Source organism: Pelmatolapia mariae, linkage group LG15 (genome assembly GCF_036321145.2).
Source record: "Pelmatolapia mariae isolate MD_Pm_ZW linkage group LG15, Pm_UMD_F_2, whole genome shotgun sequence".
Lineage (NCBI taxonomy): Eukaryota > Metazoa > Chordata > Actinopteri > Cichliformes > Cichlidae > Pelmatolapia > Pelmatolapia mariae.
Genome location: NC_086240.1, coordinates 28,307,626 through 28,319,551, shown reverse-complemented (window position 1 = coordinate 28,319,551; position 11,926 = coordinate 28,307,626). Strand labels below are relative to the sequence as shown.

Below are 11,926 nucleotides of genomic sequence, written 5' to 3'. Positions count from 1 at the left end.
TGTTTAAAGAAAAACAATAAAAAGAAAGTAGTAAAAAAAAAAGAGAGAGAGCTTAATAAGTAACACGGTCATTGTTAACACAGTTAAAACAGCAACTACAAAGCAAAACAAGACAAGTTAGCATGTCAGCTACTAGTTTATTTATTCATTTATCATGAAAAAGTAATTAACCGTAACAGCTGGAGTCAAATAATCAGCCACACTGCTGGTGACAAATATAAACAACACATATATATGAAAATAAACACAACATATAGAGTTTTACTCGTGTTAATATTATTAGTAAAGCATTAACACTTGTTGCCCTCGTGGAACATTTGATATGTTCAAGATTTATTAATGATTACTGAATGCTTTACAATTTTTGGCAGTTTGTAAAACAGCTTTTAACGTTACTTGAACTAAAACCTTTAAATGTTTCTTAGATTCATAAAACTGCAACCATTAATTCACAAACTTCATAGTCTTTAAAAATAGTTAATCTTGAGATAAAATAGCATGTCAACAGAAAAGGGTTTAAAATGCAAAAGTAACGTGTTTATTATTATTATTGTGTAAACAGTAAACTGTTAAAGTTTACAAAAACATTACAGTTATGCTCCTGCAGTAAACAGCCATAAAATGGGCACTGCCAACTTTTATATCCAACAGCAATGGTGACATTTAAAAAAGTCTGAGCCCTCCAAAGTTTGGCTTCAGCCTGTGATTCTGCCCATTTCAGACGTCCCCACATATTTATGTGCTGATATTAGAGATATTAGAGGTTAACAATCAGTGAGTTCGAAGTAAAGTGGTGAGGAGATAATCATGCAAAGCAAAATCACATCACAACATATCAATCCCAGAATATGTGATTCAAAGCAAACAAAAGAGAAACATCATCCACATTCAGCTTTCATACCACCAACTTGTAGTTTCTGCCTCTTCTAAACAGTCTAGCTCTACAGACTTGTTAGTACACAAAGGACTCAGAAACACAGAGGAGTCACTGGACCACAGTCCAAACCCAGGATACAGAGGTTCAGTGAATGTGGTGCTGAAGGTGTGGAGGTGGATCAGAGTGTCAGAAGAGACTCCGTAGAAGGACAGAGTACCAGCAGGACAGTCCACATACACCCCTACTCTGTGAGAGACTGAGGAGGAGGAGGAGGAGGAGGAGAAGATGGGTGTTTCTCTATTGTTGTGCCAGAATGAGTAACCAAAAGCGTCAGAACACATCAGACTCCAGGACTGATCATTTCCCCCAAATTTGCAGTCGGCACTGTTTCCTCTCCTTCTGATGCTTTTGTAACTCACTGATATAAAACTGCCTCCTTTCCACTCAACTTCCCAGTAAGAGCGACCAATCAGCCCATTTTTGCACAGAAGCTGTTTCCACCAGTCAAATCTGTCTGGATGATCAGGATATGGCTGCTTGTTCTCCACAACGGTCACCTTCATGTTGTTGTCAGACAGTTTGAGTTTTTTATTTACTGAAGTCATGTCCACTTTTAATTCACAGAAATCTGATGGAGAGAGAAACACACAGCAGAGATACAGTTTATCATCTGACACATCCAGTGCCTGTTCTTTCATTATGTTCTGTCATTTTATTTATATAAAACTTAATATCACTGTCATCCCTCGCACATACAAGGTCTTAAATAATCAGGCCCCATCTTATCTTAATGACCTTATAGTACCATATCACCCTATTAGAGCACTTCGCTCTCACACTGCACACTCACTTGTTGTTCCTAGAGTATTTAAAAGTAGGATGGGAGGCAGAGCCTTTAGTTTTCAGGCCCCTCTTCTGTGGAACCAGCTTCCAGTTTGGATTCAGGAGACAGACACCACACCAGCTCAGCGACTAGAGCCTGAACTTCAACAGGTAGCAGCCTCCATTCTACGTGTTTATGTTTTCTAGTATTCTATCAGTAGGCTCAACGTGTGTGACTACTTCGTGTTCATACATAAATATTAAAAGAAAGCTTGTGTGCTCTCACCAGGATAGGGGTTTGTGTTGGGGTATGGGATTGTAGCTCATAGGTTTATACTATTAACTGGTAATTATGTGATGAGCATCCGCTTTCTGGGATTTCCTTACCTGGATTAATGAGCACACATCAACCTATAGCACAGCGATAAAATTTGGATTTTGCTGATTTGTCATCATTTGTCAAACTTACACTTCCTCAGACCAGGTTTTAACCACTGCTGTCCACCATGGTCGAGCCTGGAGGAAGAAACACAGTAACAATGATTTTCTATTCAACATGAGATCTAACTGTTGCACATGAAGCACCAGAGTTTTCCCTGTTCTTCCAAGTTTGACCCAGTTACATTAGGTAGTTATCTTTTATTTGTTCCTTATATCTAATATTTGTAAGTACATTGTTGTTCTAAATCATCTAAGAAAATTATCAGTGTAAGCCAAGAGTACTGACAGTGTTCACTAATGTCTGTACGTGTATAACTACTGGAGCACAAAAGGTTTTTTTTTAATATGCTTCCCCTGGACAGCAGCTATCCACCAATAATGCTGCTAAAACACTGATGCTGCTAAAAGAATCCAAGTCTGTCCAGACTTGGATGTGTGCAAACCAGTTAAACCCTCCAATATGTGAAATATTGTCCCTGGAAATTAAAACTTTGGTTTGTTCTAGCTAAAATTCAGAAATACCCAAAATGAGCTCTTCTTTACAATGATGCTCTGAGCAAAAACACATTAAATCAGCAAACAATTAGCCAAAATAGTACTATATGAGTAGCCATGCTCTGTCCATACCTGAGTTTCCAGTGTGGATCCTTGAGTCCCTGCCTCACTTTCAATTTTCCTGGATGATTGTAGCGAAGGTCAAGCACTTTCAAGTGGGAATGATTTGAGCTCAGAGCTGAGGTCAGGAAAGTACAGCCTTCCTCTGTGATTAGGCAGCCTGACAGGCTGGAAGAAGAAAAATGTCACAAAATGCCACAAAATTCAAGACATTAAAAGACAATCATACAATTAGAGAATAGAAAAACCAAACAGAACTCAGAACTGTCTGTAACTGTTGAACAACTGCCATCCTGACCTGAGAGTTTCCAGTTTACAGTTTGGACTCATCAGACCAGCAGAAAGAAGTTTAACTCCTGAATCTTGCAGGTTGTTGTTACTCAGGTCTAGTTCTCCCAGAATACATGTTTCTGAGCTTAGAATCGAGGACAGAGCTTTGCAGGTTCTCTCTGACAGGTTACAACAACTCAACCTGAAAAACAACTAAAAATGAGCAGCTTTGTTCTATTAAAAGTTGTTGTTTTATTCATAAATCCACTTACAGGGCTTTCTTGGAGTCTTTGACCACAGGCAGCAGCCCCAGAAGAGCCTCCTCTGATGCAGAGTATTTCTTCAGGTCAAACACATCCAGATCTTCTTCTGAACAAAGCAAGACAAATGCCAGAGCTGACCACTGAGTAGGAAACAGTTTATCTGTGGAGAGACTTCCTGAACTGAGGAGCAGTTGGATCTCCTCCACTAGAGAACGATCATTCAGTTCATTCAGACAGTGGCACAGATTGATCATTTTTTCTGCAGACAGATTCTTTCTGAGCTTCTTCTTGATGTAGTGGACTGTTTCATGATTAGACTGTGAACTACTTCCTGTCTGTGTCAGAAGGACTCGTAGAGTGATCTGATTGGTCTGCAGTGAAAGACCCAGGAGGAAGCGGAGGAACAAGTCCAGGTGACCATTTGGACTCTGTAAGGCCTTATCCACAGCACTCTGGTGGAGATTTTTCAGTTTAGGTTTGTCTTTAAATACTTTGGACATCTTAGATATTGTTTGCTGTTTCTCCAGTAGATTTACTCCAGAGTTGATGAAGGTCAGATGGACATGAAGAGCAGCCAAAAACTCCTGAACACTCAGATGGATGAAGCAGAACACCTTGTCCTGATACAGTCCTCTCTCCTCTTTAAAGATCTGTGTGAACACTCCTGAGTACACTGAGTTTCCTCTGATATCGATGCCACACTCTGTCAGGTCTGATTCATAGAAGATCAGATTTCCTTTCTGCAGCTGATCAAAAGCCAGTTTTCCCAGAGACTCGATCATCTTCTTGCTCTCTGGACTCCAGTATGGATCTGTCTCAGCGCCTCCATTATATTTGATCTTCTTCACTTTGGCCTGGACCAACAGAAAGTAGATGTACATCTCAGTCAGGGTCTTGGGCAGCGGTCCTCCCTCTCTGGTTTTCAGCACATCCTCCAGAACTGTAGCGGTGATCCAGCAGAAGACTGGAATGTGGCACATGATGTGGAGGCTTCGAGATATCTTGATGTGGGAGATGATCCTGTTGGCCTGCTTCTTATCTTTGAATCTCTTCCTGAAGTAGTCCTCCTTCTGTGGGTCAGTGAATCCATTGAGCTCTGTCACCATGCCAACATACTCAGGAGGGATCTGATTGGCTGCTGCAGGTCGTGTGGTTATCCAGATGTGGGCAGATGGAAGGAGTTTCCCCCTGATGAGGTTTATCAGCAGCACATCTACTGAGGTGGACTCTGTAACATCAGTCAGAATTGTAGTTTTGTGGAAGTCCAGAGGAAGTCGACACTCATCCAGACCATCAAAGATGAACACAACCTGGAAGTCTTCAAAGCTGCAGATTCCTGCTTCTTTGGTTTCAGTAAAGAAGTGATGAACAAGTTCCACCAAGCTGAACTTTTTCTCTTTCAGCACATTCAGCTCTCTGAAAGTAAATGGAAACATGAACTGAATGTCCTGGTTGGCTTTGTCTTCAGCCCAGTCCAGAGTGAACATCTGTGTTAAGACTGTTTTCCCAATGCCAGCCACTCCCTTTGTCAGCACTGTTCTGATTGGTTCATCTTTTCCAGGTGAGGCTTTAAAGATGTCTTCTTGTCTGATTGTAGTTTCTGGTCTGTCTGGTTTCCTGGATGCTGTTTCAATTTGTCTGACCTCATATTCATCACTGACCCCTGCAGTCCCTCCATCTGTGATGGAGAGCTCTGTGTAGATCTGATTCAGAAGGGTTGGGTTTCCTGTTTTAGCAATCTCCTCTAACACACACTGGAACTTCTTTTTCAGGTTAGACTTGAGTTCATGTTGGCACCCTGGAGCACGGGTCCCTGAAGGATCACAAAATCATGTTATTTTTACAATAAGTTAATGCAATCAGATAAATGAAAAATAAAACAATAAAACAGCCTCAGGAGGAGTTAATGGTGCAGATGTTTTGCATCATATTAAAGATGAGCTGAGGTTTGAAATACAAACTTCCACGTTGAGATTGTTTAACCTTCCATTATGTCAAAGCTAATAAAAGATTCTTACTGCTCTGAAGATGGTCAGCCAGCTTCCTCTGCTTCATTCTCCTCAGGAAGTGGAGTGTGATCTTCAGAAATGCTACTCTGCTACTCTTCCTTTGCTCTTCGTCCTCATTCTCCAACATCTCATCATTCTCCCTCAGACTCTCTAAGCATTCTGGGTAATCTGCACTCAAAACTTTCTGGATCTTCCTCAGCTCGGTCTTTACAAAATTGACCATTTTTATCTCCAGTAACTGAAAACGGAAATACACAGAACCTATAAGGTAAAACTGTTTAGTGTCCAATCAGTAAAACACGAAATGCATCCTTCCATGTCATTGATACAGCATTAACTGGTCTCACCATGAATATGGCGTCCAGGTCTGTTTGATGCTGAAGGACAGACTGACCACTGGGAACCTCTGAGCTCTGCTGGGTAACCCTGTGAGAACATTCAGCTTTAGGAAGTGTACAGTAAAGGTGCACTCTGTGTTTAATGTGAATGTTGGGTTTATGTTTTATTATTGTCATTTATGCTTAGAAGTATATAAATGTTTGTAGATTGATAGAGGTTTGATCCTTAGCAGTCTGTAAAGACTCTGTGTGTCTTCCAGAGTCTTCTGGCATGCACACACACACCCTAAGGTCATGAGAGAGGTCATACCTTCTCTTTCTGATTTATACTATATGAGGACACCTACTCTGTATCTGCTTAAGTATAAGAGCCCTTTGTTTAGGTGGACCGCTGCGCTCCTAGCACCAGCTTTGGGGGGTCGTTCACAGGGTCACATCTTGACCCCCCCCCCCCCCCCCCACACACACACACACACACACACACACACATGCATGCCTGTACATACACACAGACAAGGTACTCTTTGTTCACATGTATGCCTGTGTAAAACGTCATATGTTAATGAACGTATGCATAGTCATGTAACCGTAATAAAGAGCAGTGTTACGAGGGAGCAGACGGGAATAACTGGGGTCAAGCGAAGGAACGGCGCTCATCACAGTTCTCTCCCTCGTGCACAAGTAACACAAAGAACTTTGGTGACTTGCGTCTTGCTTTTGCTTTTGTAGTAGAATTGTCTCGTTCCAGCTGTGGGTCTGTGCTAGACAGACCCAACAGTGAATATCATGGCTGTATGTGATTATGCTGAAGAACAACGTTTGCGTGCTGTTTGCTCCTCCAGGTGGCATCACTGTGGGCAGGTGACCAACTGCCCTTGTTTTCACCTACTTCTGATCCAAACTCTGATCACAGATGCTGAGAGCAGTGATACATCCATGGAACTGGATGTGAACAGGCTGTGTCAGAAAGTCTCCTTATATTTCAGCTGCATTGTTATAACAGTAGTGGTAATTAATACATCAATAAATTTTCCACTTTGTTTTCACTGTTTGCTGGGTGATGATGTCACATGCTTTTACGCCAGTCCAGCTGTACTAAGAGTCCAAGGAGCACTAAGGGCATTTTTCCATAAGTGCCTGGGAGTAGCGTTTTCCAGCAGTGTACTTTCCTGCGCAAACGTGAGTCAGATCGTCTTTAGCTCTAAGGGTCAATTCCCAAATTTATAGGATGGATATAACTCTGTCGTTAATTTCAGGGAGTTGTTAGAAATCTGCTAAAGTTTACATCTCCACTGAGGCTAACTAGGAGGAGACGGATCTATGCTATGACTTATTGATTACATCCTTTAGCGGGTTTTACATTAGGAGTAATGCATTATAGGTTAGGACAACAGAACAAAAACAAGACAACAGAACAACAAAAATACAGAGGCAGGTACATGATATGGAGTGTGTCTGGAGATTTGATTGATATTGGTAGACGCATGTAACTTACCACCGTAGCCTTTGATACTGGTCGGATTTGTGTATAGCAGTTAGATTATTTGACCACTAGAGGGCTCTGATGACCACCTAATTGCTGATCTTTACTAATTTTGAGATATTAGGCCTTTTCTGTTGTTTTGGATATGCAGATATTCCTGCTGTCTGCCTGTTTAAAATGGCACTGTGAGATTTTCCTAAGCCAGAGCATTTATTTGATCATTTATGTTGTAATTCATTATTGGTGTGTGATGTTGAAAAGTAATCATTGTTATTCTCCCTGTTTTCTTGTTATTTAAAACCACACACATACGCACTCCCATACTATCATTGAGTATACCAATTGGTGTACTACTGGCCTGCTGTTAATGTTCATTAAAGTATCTGGAAAGCACTCCCTGAGCCCCACTCTCTGACTGGAGTCTTTGTCCTGAGGGAGCTATCACACCAGCATCTCAGAGATAACTCTCTAACAGGCTGTCTGTGACATGTTGTTTGGTAAACTGAGTAGCTTACGTCATTTCTGTGGAGGTGAGGTAGTTATATACATTGTTGTAATTTTTTTTAAACTTGAAGTTTAATTGTTCTAGTTATACAGCATAAAGAGGACATAGTGTATTACACACTCACAAGGTAACTCACATTTCTCCAGATGATGCTTGGCCATTAAAAGCCAAAGCTGAGTGCACAGACATTGAGCTGGTTACAGGAGAGACTGCTGTTTGCTGGTGGAGCCTGACAGAAACAAAACCAGAATCAGACTGTAGATATTTGTCACACATCCTGAGTTTTGTGGCATTTTGTATGTTTTAGTTGCTGAGTATTTTTGTTCCAGCAAAAAAAAGCTGTGTCTTTCAGTTCAACTCTTTGTGGGTCCTGCGTCTACCTGGCACACAGCCAGAGATGACAACTGACATTTCAAAATAAATCATTACATCAAGTAGAAACCAGGTACTTAGGTTTAAAAAATACTTGTAAATCTAGGTTAATTCAGACAGTTGGTAGTTATTAGTTCAGTATTTTGTGTAAGCTCATCTAAAGGGAGGACCCGGATTTGTAGCCGTGCAGCTGCAGTGTAGCCTGTCATTCAGCCTGTGTACTGAAGGACCTGTTCTGTCCAGTCAACATACGCTGTCAGATCGGCATACACTTTGATTTTATGAGCTGTATGAAACCCTGACTTGTCGTCTCTACGCTGAGATGACGGAGCGCCCCGGCTGTCAGACTTTAGTCTTTCCAGTATGTAATCCTCTCTCCTCACTTGCTTCCCAGTTACCCAGTTCAGTTCAAAATTGGTCAATTACCTGTGCCTCCTCTGCAATCAGCTCAACACTGTGAAAACAAAGACCTGTCTGCCCACCTGCAGCTCCTCCAACATGATCATCATCCACTCTAGCAAGTAAGGCCTCAGAGACCTTTAACTGTCTGCCTTCACAAATCATCATAATGAGCTGGACAGCGCTAATAATCTGATTCTTTCCTCCTGAGTTTGCCTAATGGAAAAGACCCTGGTTCTACAGGGTTAGGGTTCAATTGAAATATATTTACACAGCGCCAAATCACAACAACACCTGCCTCAAAGGACAAAGGCAGGACAAAGACACGCTGTGGAAGAGAGCCAGAGATTAATAACAGCTAATGATTAATTATTGTCAATGAGCTGGTGCTTTGTCAAAATAAACTCTTATCTGTGGTCTGAGTACGATCTTTGGGTCACTGCAAAGACAAACTTACTCTGTTTCAGACCAAGGCAAAGAGTGTCCACTCACGAGGGACACACCCCTGGGTCCAGGTCCAGGTTCTATTTCTGGTCCAGGTTCAGGTCCAGCTTCTGTTTCAGGATATTTAGATCTGTTCTGTTGCTGTGTACTTTAATACACACACACACACACACACACACACACACACACACACACACACACACACACACACACACACACACACACACACACACAGCTTTGAGTCCGGATAATGATGGAGCAGTGATGTGAGTGCTGAGTTGTGACCTGGAGAAGAGTCCTGACAGTCAGAGATGGTCCTCTCACCTCTGGCTCTCATGTTCCCCACACAGAGTGGATTTAGAGGCAGGGGCTCCCTTCTCTCTGTGCTCACACTGATCCATAACAGAGGCCCCACCTTCACACAGACACAACAGACTCAGTCAGCGCAACATCCTTTACATCATCATATTTGTGTGCTGTTTAAATGTTGCAGAGGATGGACAAAGTCATCATTTAATTCTGGATTTCTCATAGCGTTGATGGATTTACAATAATCCCCACATTGCATGTAATTCCCCTAAATGTGTTTGATGCATAAACATGCAAGCATCTGTTTCTTACACAGTCAGGATTTAACATGTGACCACTTCACAATTCAAATACTGTAAAATAAAAATGCGGGTAGATTTACTTTGGTGTTTATTTTGTTGTTCTTCGGTTATTTTTTCATGTTGCCCACATTATCTGATAAAGCGGTATGAGAACAACACAGTGAAAAAGTCAGAACTTTTCAGAGACAAATTAAAACTCGGAAACCTGTCCTTTACAGAGCTACTGAGACTCTGCTGTGGATCTAAACTGTGGTCTGTGAAAAATACACCTGTGCTGTCGACAGGTTTGATATTGAACTGTGTGTGCCAGAGGTGCACATCCAATCCTGATGAAAACCTCTGAATCCTGGTATTGTCTTTAACTTCTTCCATAGAGATGACCTCCCCTGTACCTTTAATAACAGGTTTTGACACACCAGTATAGAAATAAATAAAGATGTGGTTTCTGGGTTTTTTCTAAGGGTAGCTGCACAGACAGAGGCTACCCTCACTGATACTAATACAAACCCATTCACTGTGTCCTATAACATCTGATCAAGGCTTACTTGCTATAAAACAGACTAAGATGAATTAAAGGGTGATAGAGCTTTTGCCACTGTGGCCCATAGACTGTGGAACTCTCTCCCCCAAACCTTAAGAACTCTGGACTCAGTAGTTATTTTTAAAAAACAACTCAAAACTCACCTTTTTAAAAGTGCTTTTGGTTCATTTTTGCCTGTTTTATGTTGTCTGTTTTACTTTTTTATGATTTTTTATCTTATGTGGAGCACTTTGTGACTCTGTCTAGAAAGGTGCTATATAAATAAAATTTTATATTTTATATTATTATTTTCCAGGTCGTTTCCAGGTTAAACATGTGGAACAAAAAGGCCTTCAGTGCATCCAAGTCTGTTATAAAACAACTCAACTCTGAGAATTTATTCTTAGAAAATAAGTTTAAGCTGCTCTAAAGTGTCAAACCAGTTCTGACATTCCCGGCATTTTTCACCACTGACTCAAACTCAGACTACAGTCCACAACAACCACCACCAAAATACACATCCCTCATTCTGAAATCAGTGTTCTCAGATTCAGATTCTTCACTGGATTAATACTGACGAGCCCACGCAGTCAGTCAGCATTAGGAAGCACTCGTGCCGTACAGTGAGAGTGATCCACACACGTGTTCACATTTCTCTGGAAGGATTCTCACCTGCTGAACTCACCTCAGGTCAGCTTCCAGGCACTTCACAGCTTCCTGTGTGGACAAAACATCTGGAGAGAAGCAGCTGCTTGTTTTCCTCGTCAGCCCTGGAGTCTGTGAGTGTTTGATCTTAACACAGTGTCACATGCTCATAACCTCAGAGAGACATCAGATGTCAAAACCAGTCTAACCTGTGAGGAAACACCCGGTCAGTGTCAGAGAGCGCACACATCAGATGATGTAATTCAGTGGTCTCTCCAGCAGATGGAGCTAACTGATGATCTGATGAGTTCTGATGGAGCAGCAGCAGCAGTTTGGATTCACATGTAGAAATATTCTGCGGAAACAGCCAGTCAGCATCACAGTAAAGTGACAGCTAGTCAGAGAGGGTGAGGACCACAGTCAACATTTCCTCTTCTTTACTTTCTCCAGTGTATGCTCCAGTGAGCATCTAGACTGGATTAAATACATTTTAGACATGAAGTTGAAAGATGTCATGGACTAACTAACCACTAGAGGTCTCTCTGTCTCCCTGTATGACTGACATGATGAGGGCCTCTAAAGTGTGAACCTCGCCCTGTGACAGACTGTCCAAGACGTCTGAGCTCCAGCGTTTGTGACTGAAAATCAAAGGTTTTGATTGGGGTGTTACTGAGCACTGATTAGCAGACACGTCTTGTTCTCTAAAACCTAGAGAATATGGATTTGATCAACTGGTCCCTATGTTTTCATTTTGACATACTGTATTAACACAACTGATCTAAAATCAGACAAAAAACATAGCAGAAAAAGTTATATTTTTTACTGTAACAATCACAAACTACACACTCCAAACACGCTAAACGTCACAAATCTCTCACATCTCAAAACTTGCGCTCTCTCTCTCTTTTTTCTGCTCTCTTTCTTTCTCTCTCTCTCACACACTCCTAAAACTTCCCCCTCTTCCTAAACAACCAAATGTCATGTTGCCATATTATTTTTTGATTGGTCGACATTGTACATATTTCCACCAACACGAAAGGGGTATTTTTTATTTTTTTTTGGTCATAAGCAGAGAGTGCTTGCTTGCGCTGTCCTCAGATTACTTACGTAGACAGCTAATTCCATACAACTGATATAACGTGCGGTAAGCTGAACACAGCTTCAACCGTCTGTTTGTTGAAAAATAGTAATGCGACTGCACCACATTTTCTTGTTAGTAACGGTAACGGCGTTGTAACGATAGAAATAGTAATTAGTTAGATTACTCGTTACTGAAAAAAGTAACGCCATTACTTATAACGCCATTATTCCC

General features: G+C 41.3%; 1 protein-coding gene across 1 annotated transcript; it reads right to left on the bottom strand.

The window, feature by feature from the left end:
* Positions 1–560: 560 nt before the first annotated feature.
* On the bottom strand, positions 561–8,939 carry LOC134643779 (NLR family CARD domain-containing protein 3-like). The gene is made up of 9 exons (XM_063496332.1): positions 8,852–8,939; positions 7,760–7,852; positions 5,645–5,723; positions 5,307–5,535; positions 3,298–5,101; positions 3,054–3,227; positions 2,768–2,923; positions 2,169–2,215; positions 561–1,505 (listed from the first exon to the last, which is right to left on the bottom strand). The coding sequence occupies exons 2-9, from the start codon at positions 7,810–7,812 to the stop codon at positions 889–891; spliced, it is 3,159 nt and encodes a 1,052-aa protein (XP_063352402.1). The 5' UTR covers positions 7,813–7,852; positions 8,852–8,939; the 3' UTR covers positions 561–888.
* Between the last annotated feature and the right edge of the window lie 2,987 nt (positions 8,940–11,926).

Bases quoted from the DNA above. Each gene is read 5' to 3' on its own strand.
- LOC134643779 (XM_063496332.1), bottom strand. From the start codon at position 7,812: ATGTCTGTGCACTCAGCTTTGGCTTTTAATGGCCAAGCATCATCTGGA. The intron at 5,724-7,759 runs GTGAGTTACCTT...ATGTTCTCACAG, and splicing joins CAAGCATCATCTGGAGAAAT to GGTTACCCAGCAGAGCTCAG. The intron at 2,924-3,053 runs GTCAGGATGGCA...TTCTTCTTCCAG, and splicing joins TGTAAACTGGAAACTCTCAG to CCTGTCAGGCTGCCTAATCA.